A 21,828-nucleotide genomic window follows, 5' to 3' on the forward strand; every position below is an offset into this window, starting at 1 on the left:
CATGACCCTCCAGCATGACAATGCCACCAGCCATACTGCTCGTTCTGTGCGTGATTTCCTGCAATACAGGAATGTCAGTGTTTTGCCATGGCCAGCGAAGAGCCCGGATCGAAGAGCTCAATCCCATTGAGCACGTCTGCGATCTGTTGGATCGGAGGGGGAGGGCTAGGGCCATTTCCCCCAGAAATGGCCGAAAACTTGCAGGTGCCTTGGTGGAAGAGTGGGGTAACATCTCACAGAAAGAACTGGCAAATCTGGTGCAGTCCATGAGGAGGAGATGCACTGCAGTACTTAATGCAGCTGGTGGCCACACCAGATACTGACTGTTATTTTGATTTTGACCCCCCCCCTTTCTTCAGGTACACATTATTCAATTTCTGTTAGTCACATGTCTGTGGAACTTGTTCAGTTTATGTCTCAGTTGTTGAATCTTGTTATGTTCATACAAATATTTACACATGTTAAGTTTTCTGAAAATGAACACAATTGACAGTGAGAGGACGTTTGTTTTTTTGCTGAGTTTAGAAGGGGTGTTATAGTGCTTGGGTGATCCTGACCTTTAAGCTCAGCTACAAATCATGCTGCTCTCCAAGCTGGACACTGCTCATCAGAATGCAAACACACAAAGAGCAGAATAAAGAGGGGAAACGCACAGTCGGGCACCTGCTGGCATATGCCCCTAATTAGAAGACGTCTGCCTTACTTGCCATGCAAATTGGAACATGTAAACTCACAATGCCCTGACCACTGAATTCACATTCAATAGTAAGGCTTCAAGGCAAGTGAGTCGTAATACTTCAACCTACCACCCTATAGCCCAAGGCTCACTCTAGCTTCATCCAAAATTAATATTTTATTGTAAATGTAATTAATTCCCACTCTAATGTCTTCTCTCATCCATTTCACTAGGGGGTAAAAAAAGAACTATATTAAAAGAACTGTGCTGAAACAAGTTCAACTACCATTCCCAGTTGATATTCTAAGAGAACAATATTACAATAAATGTAAAAGAATTCTAACAGCAGGACAGTTGAGAAGATGAGAGCCGTAGCAGGAGACAAAAAGTTTAACCTTTTCTGACTCTGCACTCGGAGTAGTATATCAGAGGTGCTGCTGGGCTACGTTAAGACAGAACTGCTCTGGCCTTGCAAAAACACCTGCATGTATCATTTATGTAGCTGGACTTACGGTACATTGGGAGCTGGTTCACTTTCTAATTGAGTGACTCAAAGAAATGGAATGGAGTAGGTAGTCTAGTCTGTCTCCCTCTCTCCCTGACCAGTGAAAATGAAATGAGAACAATGAGATGGAGAATAGACCCCTTCTTTACTCAAGAGTTTTATTTTTTCTAAGAGGTTTTCTAGGCAGATAGAAAAGTAATTAGATAGCAAGATAAAAAATTATTTGTCCACATAATGACACTTGGCTGTTACTAGTAGTGGAAGAAAGCTCAAATAACCATCACTACACAACAGGGAAGTAAAACCTCCCAGATCAATGTAAAGTAATATGGCACGGCATATAGGTACACATATCATACTGCTATAGATTGAAATACAGATGAATATAAAATAACATAGGACTCAATAGAAAGTGATTCTCAAAACAGAGTAAAATGAGAATCATCCCTGAAGATCGATGGCATGTTTCCCATCAAATCCACACAGCAGTCTAAAACGTCCAACATCCTCACCCACATAGATATCCAAGTCCCAACAGTTACCCTTTGCAGTGGTCTCTGGTCTCTAGCTACATCCACTCCAACCTGGCAAATCAGCTCTAGGCTATAGGGCCGGCACGGCCTAAAGCGACTTTCCCCACAGAAATAGCACCCATCTCTTTCATCCTCCTGCCAGGCTTTACTTACCTCATCACCAACAGACAGTCCTCTCAACAGCCCTCCAACTTCAACATGTTAGTCCAAAAGAGCTATAGAAAAAGACAAGCTAGGCTAACACATTACGGCTAACATTTACATTTAAGTCATTTAGCAGACGCTCTTATCCAGAGCGACTTACAAATTGGACACCTAGTTAGCGACCAACACAGAGCTTGGAGGACACAGTGACTGTGCATTGCAGTGGTGCTGGCTGGGAGGATGAATCAGGAGACTCGATTATGCTTTTCTGGGCACTTTTCCAAGGGGAAGAGAAAAGAGGAGTGGCACAGGGAAAGGGACAGTGTCAGTGCAACAGTGAAACCCAACTTGACTGTGTGTGAAATCAAATCTGCTGCGGGGCAGATAGCGATAGAGCTATCCTAGCTAGCACACAGAGGGGCTATGGATTGAGGGCATATATAGCAGCTAGCCTAGCACACAGGGGGGCTATAGGTTGAGGGCAGATAGCGATAGAGTTAGCCTAGCACACAGGGGGGCTATGGGTTTAGCGCTAGCCAGCGTTACAGACGCTAATCCAAACAGTGGCAGCTAGTCCCCAAAGAGGGAGGACTGGCTCACGGCCAGCCCGGTGGTGTCATTGTTTCTCTACCTGCTGAGTGAAAGGCCTTTAATCACACTGTCTGATCTATAGAAAAACAACTCCCACCAAAGCAGGAAATAGGCATAATACTGTTATAAGACTGACATAACACCTGTCACAACTGGTTATGACATCCTCAACTGGTCACAACGATTAATTGTGCGATTTTGACCACCAGTTAGGCACAAATTGGGCGGGGCTAAGTCTGTGTGGAATGCGGCACGGAGAGAGAGAGGACTCAAGTAGCGAAATAAACTATAAAAATGTACGTTACACACGGCTATCACATTTAACAAACCAAACATTCAAATACCGTTATAGAAAGTAAAGTACAAACCCAAAATGGTCCGTGCATAAATACCGGTATATCATAAATACGGTTTACCACCCAGCCCTAAGGTCCATTGTCGTGCCATTCATTCGCAGCCATTCCCGCATGATAATGCGCGGCGCCATGTCGCATGGCCCACATACTCACCAGACATGTCATCAATTGAGCATGCTTGGGATGCTCTGGATCGACTTGTACGACAACGTGTTCCAGTTCCCACCAATATCCAGCAACTTCGCAGAGCCATTGAAGAGGAGTGAGACAACATTCCACAATCAACAGCCTGATCAACTTTATGCGAAGGAGATGTGTCTCGCTGCATGAGGCAAATGGTGGTCACACCAGACACTGACTAGTTTTCCATTTAGCAGCCTGTGTGTGTCTAGATTCATACTGGTTAAGCTATGTAGAAACCTAGGCTATGCTCTTTCGGTTAGGTTCTTTGGGAGCACAGTAATACAATGGGGGAGCATTTAACTAGCTCACAACTCGCAACTTACAAGACACAGGTCATGAACCAAGGCTGGTGTGGTAAAGGGATAGCCTGCTGTGTGGAAGTGTTGTGTGTACCTCCAGAGGCAAGGAGAAGAAACAGAAGGCTCCGGATGCACATTCCTTTTCTGGATCACTCCCTTGGTGACTGCGTGTGCATCGTCCTCCTCTTCCTTCTCTATCTACCACTCTTCCTCCCATTCCTCTCTATGTCTTCCTTCCCCTCTTCCATGAACATGTGGAGCGACCCCTCGGCTGCGTCTACATCCTCTCAGCAGGACTGCTTCCTCCTTTCCTCTCTTCTCTCATCCTCTTCCTCCAAACATCACTCACTTGTCTTCCTCTGGTGAAACACTGTTCCCTCATAAGCTACTGCAATATCGAAGAGAACGACATGGGTTGGCTCGTTTTGTCAAAATACATTTCCTCCTCCCTAAATCCATCAGATACTGCATGCATCTGTTAACCTTTTTACAGTCATGGGAATTGGCCTATTTCAACTGGGCTAAATTGAAATGTTTCTTACAGAGGAGATATGAAAAGCATATGCATAACCATGGTAGCAATTGAAAGGGAACAGTTTGGAGATTATGGGGAAATGATGAGACCAAAGGTGAGGACACAACAGACCTGACACAAGACTGAATCCAAACAATACACTGTTGATGTGATGTTCATTTTACATTTACTGTACTTTCACAGCATTTGTTTATAACGAAACCTGAAAATACTCTGGATACAACTAGTAACATGATAAGAGCATTCCTGGAGAATATGGGGTAGGTGCATCATAAGAGAACAAAATGACAAGGGTTTGAGTGAGAGGACTAACTGGGGACTCCAAGTGGTCACACACCTCTCCAAAGTGTGTACAGTTCCTGAGTCATTTCAATGCACTTTTATGACTCAAAGAAGAGTCTTCAACTCTTGTAGTTGTTTTGTTCGCATTCCAAAAACAGTCCATTATAAATCGCAATCTGGGTCAGATCATAATTTTAGTACACATAGAAAGGAGTTATGAGTGCATACAAGAGCGTGTGCCATGGCAAATGTTCTTCACAATAAACAAACAGTCTCATTGTGTTCAGGACAACCCAGGGTATGACCACATGTCATCTTGTAACTGAACATCAAACATAGTGATCATAAACGTTGACACTGTATATGACAGTAGTTTTATGATATGGAAATGTGAAGTCCACATTTGGACTCACAGGTATTTGGCTTGCTTGTATGACATCAAATCGGTATTTATTATAATCCTCAACGTCTCATCTTTCTAAATACGTAGAGTCCTCTTAACTTACAGCTTTTCTCTCACTCAGACAACAAAACATTTGCAAAATTTGCCCAACTAGCAGGAGAGATGGGGGCAACTTCTAGTCGCGCACGGTGCTCAAGTTCTGAATGTCTCTTTGTCAAAACCTGCGACGCGCTGAGCCAGAGCTCTGACGTCATGTATAGCATGTTACTGTACAACCATTGTGTTTATCAGTGCCCAAATATGCCATTTTCAACCCGTATACAGGTACGAGTGCTAAGGGCTAATTAACAGATATTGATTTGGCTTTTTGTTGTCTTGAAAATAGGCTATCTATTGGGACTACTTTGCTCTATTTTGGGGCTTGGCTGAGAAGCTGGTGTCATTTCATAGGGGGATTTCATACTGAGACACCAGATGGAGAACAGTAGTGAGAAAGATACAGCCAGCTCTGCACTTCTGCTACGGACAAAACCTCACCATCCACACCAGTGGATATATTACACATGCTGAAAGACAAACTGCTATATAGGTCAATATAGGCTACTGTATGTGGCATGGAATCAAGATCATACAAAAGTCTCTACAAAACACTAGTGTAAAGAGACATCTCTGACTATGGATAGCCTAGATCAGCCCGTATGGTTGCAACTTGTGGCATTAGCTTACAATACATCATGTTGTAAAGTAGTAGAGCATAATTACAGCACAGCATTACAGAGCAAACATCTCTTTCCAAAACTATTTCAGTGTTTGTAGAGTTAATATTGAATTGTGTGTTAATGCATTGACCACACTATGAGATTGAAACCCCAAACCAACTCTGGTAACAACCGTTAAAAAGATAAATATTTTATCTCACTTTCCAAGGTCAATAATCAAGTGTCACGTCATCAACCATTTGACTTGAGGAATCTTGATTTCCGAGGCTAATCTCTGGTTGCATAAAGATAAAGTGAACTACTTGAGCATTCAGAAAACTACCATCGACTAAGGTAAATGTGGCTGAATGCAGTGGGTCATTGGATGAGAGCTCTTAGGATAATGAGCCCGATAATGAGATGGCAATAAACTGTGTGTCGGTGTGAGTGTCAAGCATGAATCATGGGTGTGATCAGAGGGTAATCCAGCAGTGCTGATGAGATCACACTGAACCACACACACACACACACACCAATGTGAGCATGTAGGCATGAATCATGCCTGCACTCACAGAGAACATGTACAGCGCCTTCAGAAAGTATTGACACCCCTTGACTTCTTCCACATTTTCTTGTGCTACAGCCTGAATTTTAAATGGATTCAATAATTATTTTGGTCACTGGCCTACACACAATACTCCATAATGTCAAAGTGGAACTATGTTTTCATAAATGTTTACAAATGAATACAAAAATGAAAAGCTGAAATGTCATGAGTCAATAAGTATTCAACCCCCTTGTTATGGCAAGCCTAAATAAGTTCAAGAGTAATAATTTGCTTAACAAGTCACAGAGTTGCATGGACTCACTCTGTTTGCAATAATAGTGTTTACCATGATTTTTTTATGACTACCTCATCTCTGTACCCCACACATACAATTATATGTAAGGTCCCTCAGTCAAGCAGTGAACTTCAAACGCAAAGACCAGGAAGGTTTTCCAATGCCTAGCAAAAGGGTGTCTATTGGTAGATGGGTAAAAATTTAAAAGCAGACATTGAACATCCGTTTGAGCATGGTGAAGTTATTAGTTACACTTTGGATGGTGTATCAACACACCCAGTCACTACAAAGATACAGGCGTCCTTCCTAACTCAGCTGCCAGAGAGGAAAGAAACCGCTCAGGGATTTCACCATGAGGCCAATGTGGACTGTAAAACAGTTAGAGTTTAATGGCTGTGATAGGAAAAACTGAAGATGGATCAACAACATTGTATACTGGGCAAAAATGTAAACGCAACATGTAATAATTTCAACACTTTTACTGAGTTACAGTTCTTATAATATGGCCTTCCCTGTGGCTCAGTTGGTAGAGCATGGTGTTTGCAACGCCAGCATGGTGTGTGCAACGCCAGGGTTGTGGGTTCGATTCCCACGGGGGGGCCAGTACAAAAAAATTAAATTAAAATTTAAAAAAATGTATGAAATGTATGCATTCACTACTGTAAGTCGATCTGGATAAGTGTCTGCTAAATGACTAAAATGTAAATGTAAATATAAGGAAATCAGTCTTGAAATAAATGTATTAGGCCCTAGTCTATGTATTTCACATGACTTGGCAGGGGCGCAGCCATGGGTGGGCTTGGGAGGGCTTAGGCCCACCCACTTGGGAGCCAGGCCCACCCACTGGGGAGCCAGGCACAGCCTATCGGAATGAGTTTTTCCACACAAAAGTACTTTATTACAAACAGAAACACTCCTCAGCACCCAGCATAGTGGCCTTTTATTGTCCCCAGCACAAGGTGTATCTATGTAATGATCATGCTGTTAAATCAGCTTCTTGATATGCTACACCTGTCAGGTGGATGGATTATCTTGGGAAAAGAGAAATGCTCACTAACATGGATGTAAACAAATGTGTGCGCAAATTTTTAGATAAATAAGCTTTTTGTGCATATGGAACATTCTGTGATCTTTTAATTCAACTCATGAAACATGGGACCAACACTTTACATGTTGCGTTTATATTTTTGCTCAGTATAGTTACTCCACAATACTAAGCTAATTGACAGCGTGAAAAAAAGGTAACCTGTACAGAATAAAAAATATTCCAAAACATGCATCCTGGGTGCAACAAGGCACTAAAGTAATACTGCAAAAAATGTGGCAAAGCAATTAACTTTTTGTCCTGAATACAAAGTGTTACTGTATGTTTAGGGCAAATCCAATAATTTAAAAAAACATTACTGAGTACCACTCTCCATATTTTCAAGCATAGTGGTGGCTGAATCATGTTATGAGTATGCTTGTAATCGTTAAGGACTGGGGAGTTTTTCAAGATAAAAAAAAAATGGAATGGAGCTACAGGCAAAATTCTGGAGGAAAACCTGGTTCAGTCCGTTTTCCACCAGACACTGGGAGATTAATTCACCTTTCAGCAGGACAATAACCTAAAACACAAGGGCAAATCTCCACTGGAGTTGCTTACCGAGAAGACAGTGAATGTTCCTGACTGGCTGAGTTACAGTTTTGACTTAAATCTACTTGAAAATCTATGTCAAGACCTTAAAATGGTTGTCTAGCAATGAACAACAACCAATTTGACAGAGCTTGAATATTATTTTTTTAATAAATGGACAAATGTTACACAATCCAGGTGTGCAAAGCTGTTAAGCCTTGTTCACACTGCAGGCTTTAATGCTCACTCAGTTTTGTTTTTCAAATCCGTTTTGGAATACTGACTGTCCAAACAGCAAGTTACAAGTGACCAAATCGGATGTGTGTACAGACAGCACTGCAAAAATTTGCTGACATGGCTACGGTAGTTGTCATAGTAACAATGGGTGTGTGCCAGGCCTGGAATTTCATGTTGGCCTTCAAGAGGTGCCCAATCTGCCAGGGCACCAAGGCCATCTGCTTGGGCACCAAAGCCATTAACCAAAATAGCCAATGAAATTGATTTGAAAACCAAAAAAACAGTAGCTATTCTGTTAAGAAATAAAAGTGTATGTAAATGTACATAAATAATTAGGCTAGTGTAGGTGATAGCCTGTGCGTATTTGTTACAGCCTGTCATGTCTCCAGAACGATGCTGACATGAGGGAGGCGCTTGAAAATGTAGCCAAACTCTAATTAGACTTTTAATTACATTCACATATATGTTGGAAATATGTTGGAAAAGCATTCCAGGTGAAGCTGGTTGAGAGAATGCCAAGAGTGTGCAAAGCTGTCATCAAGTCAAGGGTGGCTACTTTGAAGAATCTCAAATCTAAAATATATTTTGATTTGTTGAACACTTCTTTGGTTACTACATGATTCCATGTGTTGTTTTATAGTTTGTCTTCACTATTAATGTAGAAAATAGTAAAGAGTGACTGGTACTCCATATATACACATACATACATTTAGGCTATCGTCGTCTGGGTTAGGGGAGGGTTTGGCCGGCAGGGATTTTCTTGTCCCATCGCGCACTAGCGACTCTTGTGGCGAGCTTGGCTGGGTTGTGTTTCGGAGGATGCACGGCTCTCGACTTCCGCCTCTCCCGAGTCCATACGGGAGTTGCAGCGATGGGACAACATTTTACATTTTAGTCATTTAGCAGACGCTCTTATCCAGAGCGACTTACAGTATAGTCAATGCATACATTTCATTTCATGCATTTTTTGTTGTTGTACTGGCCCCCCGTGGGAATCGAACCCACAACCCTGGCGTTGCACACACCATGCTGGCGTTGCAAACACCATGCTCTACCAACTGAGCCACATTGACAGGACAAGACTGTAACAACCAATTGGATACCACGAAATTAGGGAGAAAAAGGGGTAAAAAAATAAAAAAGGTAACCAAATCAGAGACGAATGAGAAAAGTGTGAGTTTTAGTCCAATACTGTCGGAAAGTCCCTTTGACAGTGATATACCGTCCTCATTGTTTTATCCGTTGGTGGCCGCTGCATATGTCCCATGTCTCCATTGACAGTGTTAATCTGCCTTCACAGCCCTGGCCAGATACTGGCTGCAGCCAACGGGGTAACATCATTCCCATATAGTGATTCAATTCCCCCTAACTGGCCAATAAAATACCAGATAATGACCAGGGGTGTGAATAAACTCAAAATGCCACAGAAAGCAATCTGCAAACCCAGGGATTAAGTTTCTTCTCAGGGGGATAATGATATGCAGCTTATTTTCCCCCAAACACAATGTTGTTTACTGAGTGTGGAGGGATATGGAGTTGGGTAATGAGTGTTGGGTGAGGAGGCATGGGATTCTATTCAACCAGGGATGGCAATGTATTCTCTGCTATACACAGCGCTGGCTGACGCACAAACACACACGCTCTCCCTCTCTCTCTCTCACGCACACCACGCACACGTACCCAATAATGTTTCTATTAACACAGGAGAAAATGTAGCATTCACTCTCCATTCAGCAGCTGATGTACAATGAACAAAAATATATAAACACAACATGTAAAGTGTTGGTCCCATGTTTGATGAGCTGAAATAAAAGATACCAGAAATGTTCCATATGCACAAAAAGCTTATTTCTCTCCAATGTTGTGCACAATTTTTTTTACATCCTGTTATTGAGCATTTCTCCTTTGCCAAGATAATCCATCCACCTGACAGGTGTGCAATATCAAAAAGCTGATTAAACAGCAGATCATTACACAGGTGCACCTTGTGCTCGGGACAATAAAAGGCCACTCTAAAATGTGCAGTTTTGTCACACAACACAATGCCACAGATGTCTCAAGTTTTGAGGGAGCATGCAATTGGCATGCTGACTTCAGGAATGTCCACCAGAGATGTTGCCAGAGAATTGAACGCTAACTTCTCTACCATTAGCCACCTTCAACGTCGTTTTAGAGAATTTGGCAGTATATCCAACCGGTCTCACAACTGATGTTGGAGTTGTGTGGGCGAGCGATTTGCTGATGTCAACATTGTGAACAGAGTGCCCTATAGTGGAGGTGGGGTTATGGTGTGAGCAGGCATAAGCTATGGACAACGAACACAATGGCATTTTATCGATGACGATTTGAATGCACAGAGATACCGTGACGAGATCCTGAGGCCCATTGTCATGCCATTCATCCACCGCCATCACCTCATGTTTCAGCATGATAATGCACGGCGCCATGTCGCAAGGACATGTACACAATTCCTGGAAGCTGAAAATGTCCCAATTCTTCCTTGGCCTGCATACTCAGACATGTCACCTATTGAGCATGTTTGGGATGCTGTGGATTGATGTGTACGACAGCGTGTTCCAGTTCCCGACAATATCCAGAAACTTCACACAGCCATTGAAGAGGAGTGGGACAACATTCCACAGGCCACAATCAACTATATGCAAAGAAGATGTGTCACACTGCATGAGGCAGATGGTGGTCACACCAGATACTGACTGCTTTTCTGGTCCACGCCCCTACTTTTTTTTGTAGGTATCTGTGACCAACAGATGCATATTTGTATAGATTAGGGCCTAATGAATGTATTTCAATTGAACTGTAACTCAGTCAAATCTTTGATATTGTTGTATGTTGTGTTGATATTTTTGTTCAGTATATAATCTCTTAATATTTGCAAATGCCCTTCAAGGTCCATACAAGGCCTCCACATACTAACATGGTCTACATGAGTGTAATGAAGGAAAATAAAACTTACATGCTGACCAAACCACTCGCGCGCAAAATAAATTTACACATACATGTTACTCAATCATTAAATCCAAACTGCTCACGAGCGTCTACGTGGCCAGGTGCTAAAATAAAACGTGGTTCTTGACACGCTGCAAGTCCCACCTCTCCCATCTCCTCATTGGTTTTTAGGAGCATATACCCACGTGGGTGATTGAAAGATGAACGGAGGTCCACACTCCAGTCCAGTTGGTGGTGGTAATGCACCTTAAAGTTGGTTGCCCCAAATGAATATAGTTGGTTCAGAGTTCGTTTTGATATTTCAAGCTGCGTGTCCTGATCGCATCTGGTGTGGATGGACAAAATCAACATGCGCACGACGGTGCATGCACGCGCCCAGTCTAGTCAGCATGTTAGTCAGTCCCCCTCCAAAAATGTAGGCTCTCTTGCACTGGACTCTACCCACACACATACTACACCGACACTCCAACACACACATACACAAAACATATACACACACACCACACACACACGCTGCTGCTGCTACTCTGCGTGTTATCGATCCTGGTTGCCTATTTACTTTTACCTCTACCTACATGTACATACTACGTCAATCACCTCAACTATCTAGTACCCCTGCAAATTGATTCGGTACCGGTACTCCTTGTATATAGCCTTGTTATTTTATTGTGTTACTATTTCCTTTATGTTATTTAGCAAATGTTGTTACTTTTGAACTGTGCATTGTTGGTTAGAGCCTGTAAGTAAGCATTTCACAGTAAAGTCTACACCTGTTATAGTCCCTCTATTCTGAACACATCCCAAAACATGACAGGGACCATGTCCATTAAGACCCTTTTCTACCTAGAGAACCAACGCATTGATAGTTTCACGGCCTTCCTGAGTCAGGAACCAGATATTCCATTAGGACTGTGGTCGAAGCCTGGTGGCCACATTAAACACAGCGCCAGCAGGTCAAACCCGTAAAGTGGGGCTCCTAATTGAGTGTGGGGGGGGGGGGATAAAAACAGTTGCTACACCAACGCACCATATCCCACATAATGGTTAGGGCTGGAAAGTGACTAGTCACTACACTTTCTCCATCAGACACGAACATCACTTCCTGTCACTCACAACCAACTGCGTTTAACCTCCCATTCTCTCTGGTGCCTGTGCTAACCTACAGAGGGACGGTGTCAAGATGTGAATGTCAGTAATAAACTTCTAAATTATTTCTATGGGTCCATAAAGGCGCTCAGCCCTGAAACCTGATATAGGAAGGAGATATGACAGCCCAATGTGATGAATAATAAATATGGATGCATTAATAAAGGGGTGTGATTACTGCTCAGGGGAGGTGACGGAGATTATACAGATAGCCTGATGATGATACCCCTGGCTAAGTGACAGAGAGAGCCAAGGTCAACACTTAGGGAGAGTTGGAACCCCTACCCGGACTGAGCATAAAAAGCCCTGTGATACCTCTCTGTGGTTCAAGCGCCAGAAGGGGTCAGTAGGTTGGACAGTTATCTTGCTGAAGAGTAAAGACACAGGGACGGTGTCGCAGTTAGGAGGATGTCAAGCCATTCAGGCCCAGTGACTGCTCTAAGCAGGGAAGGTAAATGCAAGAAGATTGAGTCATGAGCAGCACTGCCCTCTGCAGCATAACCATGCTTACTACACCTATCAATCATTCATTTCCCCCTATCTTCATGGTGAAAGTCTTTTCCCAGGAAGATTATATTGATTTTCAATGGTTCAACTTTTACACAGCACCACAACACTTCTTAGGTTTCTGCGTGTTACCAACTAGACATTGTATGAGTGTTGGAGATGCCAGCTGACAACACGGTTGTCTTATCTTCAGACTCCACCATTCATTGCACTCATTCCTTCATCGTTGGCAGTAAACATCCAGTAACTCAGAGGCTAAGTAGTCAGCTGAGAGTCTCGCAGTCACAGACTGGCTTTTGACTAGAAACAACTATTTTGGCCATTAGGTGGCTCACAAGATAATTCAAAAGGCAACAAATCAGGAATCCATCAAATGTTACCACCAGCACTATGCAGTACGCATCAACACCAACAGCAGTCTACTCACTGTGTTGGCCAGCTCCAGGTAGTTTCCGCCCAGGGGAGCACAGCGGGTGCTGGTCTGGGCCAGGAGTTTATGAAGAGCAGCCTGCTGTTCTAGGACAGTCCCAGGCTGTTCCAGGACCTTCTGGAGGATGGCTGGCTGCTGCTGGTTCTGTGTCTGCTGAGGCTGGATGTCTGAACTCTGAAGGTCCCGGGCCCCACAGTAGTACTCCCAGCTCTCTCTGGCTCCTGACAAGGCCCCTAGGGGACACATTATAACTCGATAACTAACAGGTAGTAACTTAGAAATAACAGGTAATAACTCATAAGCAGTGTGAAGGTTTGATACTCCCAAACAGATCTGAGGGTTTAAACCATAGCCTCAGTCATGCAGGTTATGTTTTGGTTGTTTCATGTTAGCAGTTTGGTGTCAGTCGTTTATGGTTAATAATGACTGTGTAATAATGGTTAGTGGTTGTTTGCAGTTAGTTGTTGAATGTTGGGTGTTAGATTTAGTTGTTTGGTGTTGCCTGTTCTTAGCTGGTTTTATGCTTGTAGGCAGCTGTGATTAATTGGCGTCTCTTGTTTAACAATGTAACTCAAAATCCTGGCTAATCTTGATTGCCTATCCCCAAACTCACCCCTGCTAATCTCGCTACTGGTTGGCCAGGAGGCGATGTGTTCCCTGAGCTTCCTAGTGTCAGAGTCCTGGGAGCACTGGGAGATCTCGCCCTCTTCCTTACGGATCTCATTGACCAGCTGCATGCGGCAGCGGGTGAAGTCCTCAAATGAGATCTTGCCTCGCTCGTCTGCTCCCAGCTGGCCCATGATCTCTGCCACAGACCCCTCCATGTTTAGCTGTCTGCACACCATCAGCAGGTCATTCCTAACAGGAGACAGGGAGAGGAGGGAAAGGGAGATGGAAAAAGTGCAGGAGAGAGGGAAGGAGATACAGGCAGGAGGAAAAGTATGGTGATAAGCAAAGAAACAGGGAGAAATAAGGAGGGACGTGGTGAAGGAGATGCAGAGAGAAAATGATAGAGAGAGAGAGAGAGAGAGAGAGAGAGAGAGAGAGAGGAGGGGAGAAGGACAGGGAGAGGAAGATAACAATTGAAGAGTGGTATACAAGTTGCAGCACCAAGTTGAATTGCTGATACATTAGCCAGGGCACCAGCCTGAGAAATTGTCTTCACTTCTCAAAAGAGTGAAAATAAATATTAGGACAGGTTTGGAGGGGGCAAATAGGTTTCCTAGATGAAGTGGAAAGGCATACAATTAGAGCAAAAGATATTCCCCTATACAGGGAAATTGATCATTATGCCCCTCCAGCTGTAGTTATTCAGCACAATGGATATCGTATTCGTCAGTTTCATGTCTAACAGCTGGAATGCATTGAGAATATAGCCAAAGCATACATTTTCACAGAACTGGTTCCATTTATCATCTTTGATGCCTTACAGGGGCAACCAATCCATTTAGCAGTGTGTTCTATGCCACAAACATACATAAAAACATGCATCTCAAGTGACTAAGCAAACCATGGGCTTCTCTGTAAGAAAAGGGTTGACTGAAAAAGATGTGTTTGAGTTGAATCAAAAGTAACCAATGCTCTTAAGCTCTCCTCTCCTGCATGTTTTCATTTTGCTCACCGCTCTCTCTGCTTGTGTATAGCCTGAAGCATGCCTACTTTACTGCCAAGATAGAACATTCAACACTTCAGAGTTCATGAGCATTTTATAATTACAGACCACCCCTATGATTTTAACTCATACCGCTGTGTAAACTGTAACTTAATAACACCAGAACTCACACGATTACGTTAGGACAGGAATAGGCCTAGATTCCCTATTCCGAGGTATGGACAAATGTTTCAGTTCTCTGTGCTCAGGAGTCTTGTCCGTGATCTTGCCTGGCTCATGCCACTTTTCTGCAGCCTGCACATGAAATGTAAAATGTCTTCGGATGCTGCATCAAATCCAGTTGCTGTGATCTAAGTTGGAGGGTTGGTGTTTATTTACACTATGCAGTAGCCCTCGGCAATGAGCACGTGTGAAAGCAGTTCTGACTCAGTGCATAAGCTTTTAGAACATACTCAAAGTCCATACATTTCTTTGCAACAAGCTATAAACTGAATGGTTATGATTATGATATTGGTCACATAATAGGAAGTATGTTATTGACCAACAGTTTGTTCTAGTCTGGAGTTAGTAACGTTATATGAGTATGATTGTCTGGAGTCTAGCTTTTAGTTAGCTAGCTACAGTCTTGGTTTCAACTAAATACACTGTTGCAACATAGCCATTGTCAAATTACATTTTGAGTTGCTTTCAAAAACTCAAGCCAATACTTCCATGGCATGCAGATGTTTTCGGTAGTTTGCCCTTGCCAGTTTTCGAGACTGGGCATGGTCCGAAGTGTACGAATCAAAATCTGAGAACTTGTTCGCTACGGAAGTCACTGGCAATTTGTTCACATTACAAAACTAACTAAACAAGTGATCTTCCAGATCGTATATACATGTCGGGAAAAATCTGTTAATTTGCATTTGGTAGCCTACAATTCTAACCCCACCGTGTCGTTGATCAAATAGACTTACCTGTTGATGTATCCATCACCGTCACCGTCGCAAGTCTGAAACAACCGCCTCATCCTCTCCTCTTCGCCGGTGCTAGATGTGTCACTACTGCCGCTACTCACACTCACCTCCACCGCCGCCATGATCTTCCCTGAATACTCTAACTAGCGTGCTAGGCTACTACCCCTCCAAGTATTCATTCTCAACGATGTAACTGCCTCATCATCACACTTCCCGTGAGTGTCGACTACTACCCGACATCGGACTGAATAGAATCAAATATAAACTTTGGTTTAGGTCACATCTGCAAAAAGGAAGGTGCAGCACGTGCCGTAAAAGTTAACCCCGAAATGTAGTCGCGAACAGGGAGGCGTTAAAAAGCTTTGGGTAAACTGCTGTGGAGTGAGTGTGGACCTAAACTCAGTGGGACATATGTGAAGCTAGCCACAATAAGGATTAGCCACAATAGCGGAATTTGCGGTTTGCTTTCAAAATAAAACTCCCTAATTGAAAGATGAAAATTGATGCAAATAGTGGAATTATGAGATATTTGAATTAGATAATAATAAACGATTTTGGAATGTTGTTATATAAATTAAACAAAAGACAATAACGAGTTAATTTGACAAACAAATCTGTAGAAATCGCACTATGGATGGATTAAACTTCAGAATTGCATTGGGGGCATACTTATATTTCACTCTTGTTGCGGAACACTGAAATCCATGTGAAATGAGCCACATTAAGCCTACAAGTCAACCTACTATGTGTATTGGACATTCATTTTCTCTGTAAATCAAATTTTATTGGTCACATACACATGGTTAGCAGATGTTAATGCGATTGTAGCGAAATGCTTGTGCTTCTAGTTCCAACAATGCAGTAATATCTAACAAGTAATCTAACAAATTCACAACAGCTACCTTATGCACACAAATGTAAGGGATGTACATATAAATATATGGATGAGCGATGGCCGTGCGGCATAGGCAAGATGCAGTAGATGGTATAGAACAGTATATACATATGAGATGAGTAATGTAGGATATATAAACATTATTAAAGTGGCGTTATTTAAAGTGACTAGTGATACCTTTATTAAGTCCATTTATTAAAGTGGCCAGAGATTTGAGTCTGTATGTTGACAGCAGCCTCTCTGTGCTAGTGATGGCTGTTTAACAGTCTGATGGCCTTGAGATAGAAGCTGTTTTTCAGTCTCTCGGTCCCAGCTTTGATGCACCTGTATTGACCTCGCCTTCTGGATGATAGTGGGGTGAACAGGCAGTGGCTTGGGTGGTTGTTGTCCTTGATGATCTTTTTGGCCTTCCTGTGACATCGGGTGCTGTAGGTGTCCTGGAGGGCAGGTAGTTTGCCCCCGGTGATGCGTTGTGCAGACCTCACTACCCTCTGGAGGGCCTTGCGGTTTAGGGCGGTGCAGTTGCCATACCAGGCGGTGATACAGCCCAACAGGATGCTCTCGATTGTGCATCTGTAAAAGTTTGTGAGTGTTTTAGGTGACAACCCAAATCTGTACAGCCTTACCTATGGATTGTGGATCAATAAAATGGAGCATCAATCTACTCAGTGACACCTAAAACACTCACAAACTTTTACAGGTGCACAATCGAGAGCATCCTGTTGGGCTGTATCACAGCCTGGTATGGCAACTGCACCGCCCTAAACCGCAAGGCTCTCCAGAGGGTAGTCCGATCTACACAACGACAACAATAATATTTGTGTAAACTCTTTATAGTTGTGTTCTGTGGGTGTCACTGAGTAGACTGATAGCCAATTTCATTGATCCACAATCCATAGGCAAGGTTGCACAGTGAAATATAAGTATGCCCCAATACACTTCTGAATTTGAATATATTAACAGTGTAATTACAACAGATTTTGACTTTTTTGTCAAATTAAGTCATTATTGTCTTTTGTTGAATTTATATAACAACATTCTAACCTTGTTGAGCATTATATAGTCCAAATATGGCATGATTACAGTATTTGTATCCATTTGCCTCACTTTCAATGGAAACTTTTATTTTGAAGGCAAACCACAAATTCCACTAATGTGGTGAATCCTTATTGTAGCTAGCTTTACATAGATCTCAGTGAGTGAGTGCATAAAAAGGCCGAGTGGGCTGGACTTTTGACAGTCTAGCACTGAGAAAGTCACTTTATATTAAGACATGGGATATTGTCCTGGGCAGCATGAAAACTGTGTGAGTATGCACAAGGACTGCACATTTGTATTTGATATTTAAATATAGAAAATAGATTCTATGGGTTTAAACCAACATTGATAGCTGAGATATTATTTTAAACAGAGGCTCCTCAATAAAGTTCATTTCATGTTGTTGCAAAGTAACAAAGCACTTCATTGATGAAACATGCATTTCTTTGATGAAACATGAATACCTGAAGTACTAAGTAATAATGTATGTTGGCTGTGAGCTATTTATAGCAAGGGTTCTCAAAGTGGGGACCTGTACTGCAGGGGCCACGGCCAGATCTCAAAATATTTTTTTCATAATAAAAAAAGAAATACATACATCATTTTTTTAAATTAATATTTCTAACAACAACAGATTAAACAAATGTTGGCCAAGGGATCCCCAGAATAAGTTTAAAGTGTGTAAAACAATAAAATGTAATATTATTAATCTACAATGTATGTTCTTAACCCTGAGTAACATGTGCCTGGGAGGCTCACAGGAATATCGGTATCCACAGTACTCCACCAATTATACATTTTGCAACTCAATACTTCTTGTATTCCCCAAAAATTGTCTCTCTGCCTCATGGAAAATTGTGTAGAATTGCAGGATATAAGCGTCAAAGCTGCAACAACAAAAATTCTCTATGCCCCATGACAAAATGTGTAGAATTAGATTTAAGTAATTTAGCAGACGCTCTTATCCAGAGTGACTTACAGCAGCAATTAGGATTAAGTGCCATGCTGAAAGGCACATCGACAGATTTTTCACCTAGTTGGCTAAGGGGATTCGTTCCAGTGACTTTTCGTTTACTGGCCCAACGCTCTTAACTGCTAGGCTACCTGCCGTGGTTAAAATGAAGTTGAAAACTGAGAATTGGGCCTTTAAAGTGTTCCTTCCCAGGGCCGAGACGTGGTTTGACCAGCCAAGCACTGCTGAAGTCATTGTATGCTATTTGTTGTCACTCGAGTTGTGTTCTGATTATGAGGGGGTCCCTGATGAATTTGCTATCACAAAAGGGGTCCAGATGTAGTTGGTGGATGGGAGGATGGATTTTTCCCCCTTTTGTGCTCTACTCTGCCTTTCACTGACCACTCAGCTCCTGGTTTTACTGCTGTAAGTCAACTGACAAGGTAGTGAGCCTGGGTGTCTGTGTGACTTTGCATTTAGCCCACTGAGCTGACTCCTAGGCGCCTTCTGGTCGAGGCATCACATCTCAGACAAGGTCCCACCACCGTAGTTCACCAAACAACCTCTGCTTTCATCCTTCCACCTCCTACATTTGTGCTGTGACTCAGATCAGACAGATTATGTCTACATCAACAATTGCTAATATTTAAGCAAGGTTAAAGGGCAATTCCAGCAATTTTCAACCTTATATTCATTATCTCCACCACCAAACCAGTGTCTAAATATGTGAAAATAGCATGTTTCTATGATCTGTGGTTAAAAAGATGTGAAGAAAGGTCCTAAAAAATGCTTCTGTGACATCACAGGGTAGGATTAAAAAAGTTAAAGAAATTGTGATTTTCAAAACCTGCAATGAGTTTCTAGCTCCCCACGTCACTGCGAATCTCATAGTGTTTGAAAATCACTGTTATTCAAATGTTGAAACTTTTGATGATATCATCGAGTTTAACTTTTTAACTTAATATTTTTGTAGAAATGTGCTGTTTTCACATAACACTGGTATTATGCTGGAGATAATAAAAATGAGGTTGAAAAGTGGTGGAAGTGGCCTTTAAAGTGGAATGAATGTGGTGGAGAGCAGCTATTGCTTCACACAATTGATTCTCAACACATTTTTCTAAAACAAAGTAGACGCAACTTCAGGAATGTTTTTCCACATACTTAGGGTTTTGACATCAATTTAGAGTAAAAGCTTCTTTACAGATTTCTTATGGTTTCAATTAATACAAAAACAACACCTGATGACAGTGTACACTCAAGTATTCTGCTGTTAGAAAAGGTATAATCAACAGTATGCCTACAGCATATGTCCAGGAGGGGGAGACCTTATCTAAGTTTTAAAAGGATAGAATAGGGTAAGGCAGAAGAGCAGGGAATGAAGGAAGGGGTGGTTTTATACCTTTTACCCTATTTCACACTAGAGTCCCCTGGGAAACATTGACCAAACTTGGGGTCCTATCGTGTCACAGATGGGTAACATTTGTTACGCCACCTATTCAGTACTATCTAAACCTTTCAGATCAACAACACATAACAGCTTATTGTCATTGTTGCTAGCTATCTGACTGTTCATAATCATAACAAACATGGCTTCTGGCCACATCAATGCGCCCGCATAATTTTTTTGGTAATGTTGTCAGCCAACCCGTCTATAGTCTTTAGGTCAATCGCAGATACTCCCATATACACTAAGTGTACAACACATTACAAAAACCTCCCTAATATTGAGTTGCACCCCCTTTTTCGCTCAGTACAGCCTCAATTCGTTGGGGCATGGACTCTACAAGGTGTCAAAAGTGTTCCACAGGGAAGCTGGCCCATGTTGACTCCAATGCTTCCCACAGTTATGTCAAGTTGATTGGATGTCCTTTGGGTGGTGGACCATTATTGATACACATGGGAAACTGTTGTGTGGAAAACCCAGCATCATTGCAGTTCTTGACACACTCAAACCTGGCACCTACTATCATACCCCGTTCAAAGGCACTACAATATTTTGTCTTGCCCATTCACCCTTTGAATGGCACACATACACAATCCATGTCTCAAATGTCATAAAGGCTTAAAAATCCTTTAACCTGTCTCCTCCCCTTCATCTACACTGATTGAAGTGGATTTAACAAGTGACATCAGTAAGGGATAATAGCTTTCACCTGGATTCACCTTGTCAGTCTATGTTATGGAAAGAGCATGTTTTATACAGTGTACAAGCGGAACTTGAGTAGAAAAGTTTGTGTATCCCTCCCCGACATTGTAGCGTAAGTTCTAACTCCCTAAAAGCCTCTCTCAGGTTTAATAAAGTGTGCTGTGCTTCAAGCCTAACAGCCTATTTCATTCATTTTCAGAAAAGGATCAAGCCGCACCCTCACTATTAGAAAGGATGGCTCAGAGACGGCCCAGTCCATCATGACTTTCAACCTTTCCCACAATTCCAAGCACGTGGTGCGCAGCTTGCTGCAGAGGTTCCCCATCACCAACAAGGAGTGCACAGACCTACTGCCTCACACTGAGAGAGGCCTGTCTGTGGCCTCTGAGGCTGGTGAGTGGCAGTTACATCTCAGGGTTAATAATGCATTGATATCAATGGGAGACCTTGCCAAACTTTAGGTTTTTAATGTCAATGTACTAATGAATTAATAAACTATCAAGGTGTGAACAATATGTATTGACAATACAAATTATAAACATTCCTGTGCCCCTCTTTTTTTTCTCCACCAGAGAGCAGCCGTGACAAGAACAGGACCAGCGGGCGGCTCAACAATGGCATCCCCCAGGTGCCCAAGATGAGGGGCCCGTCTGAGCTAGACTTCTTCCGCCGCTCGCTGCCTGTGTACGAGCGCCAGGAGGAGATCGTCCAGGTCATCAAAGACAACCGTGTGGTCCTAGTGGTGGGGGAGACCGGCTCGGGGAAAACTACACAGGTGAGGAGGAGAAACGTTTTACGTCACTGTCCAAATATGGGATCTTGCTATTCTTATGCTCTACAAAGGTTTTGCATTGGTATGATAAAGGTATTACATTTGTAAGTTCCTGATCAGCTAGAAAGTAATTGGGAAGTGTTTTGCCATTCCAGATCCCACAGTTCCTCCTGGACGACTGCAGCCGAAATGGGATCCCCTGTCGTATCTTCTGCACGTAGCCCCGGCGTCTGGCTGCCATCGCGGTGGCGGAGCGGGCTGCAGCAGAGAGAGGGGAGAGCATCGGTCAGACCATCGGCTACCAGATCCGCCTGGAGAGCAGGTAGGAGGAGAGCGAGGGAGGAAGGGAGGCACTAACTCTGTCTACGTTCACTGGGCCACTGTGCGGAAATTAATTACTCATTGACTACAGCTCAGCGTTCAACACCATAGTGCCCACAAATCTCATCACTAAGCTAAGGACCCTGGGACTAAACACCTCCCTCTGCAACTGGATCCTGGACTTCCT

The 21,828-nt window shown here is 42.7% G+C and overlaps 1 protein-coding gene across 2 annotated transcripts in view; it reads right to left on the minus strand.

The window, feature by feature from the left end:
* Positions 1-15,912, minus strand: part of LOC115159519 (colorectal mutant cancer protein) — a 127,830-nt gene extending 111,918 nt beyond the window's left edge. For both annotated transcript variants that reach the window (XM_029709315.1, XM_029709314.1), the window contains exons 1-3: positions 15,518-15,912; positions 13,563-13,807; positions 12,947-13,182 (exon numbers count right to left, since the gene is read on the minus strand). In XM_029709315.1, the coding sequence (XP_029565175.1) occupies positions 12,947-13,182; positions 13,563-13,807; positions 15,518-15,639 (603 nt within the window). In that variant the 5' untranslated portion in view covers positions 15,640-15,912. The remainder of the gene's footprint in view (positions 1-12,946; positions 13,183-13,562; positions 13,808-15,517) is intronic.
* Between the last annotated feature and the right edge of the window lie 5,916 nt (positions 15,913-21,828).

The sequence above is a fragment of the Salmo trutta genome, chromosome 23, assembly GCF_901001165.1.
Source record: "Salmo trutta chromosome 23, fSalTru1.1, whole genome shotgun sequence".
NCBI classification, from domain to species: Eukaryota; Metazoa; Chordata; class Actinopteri; order Salmoniformes; family Salmonidae; genus Salmo; species Salmo trutta.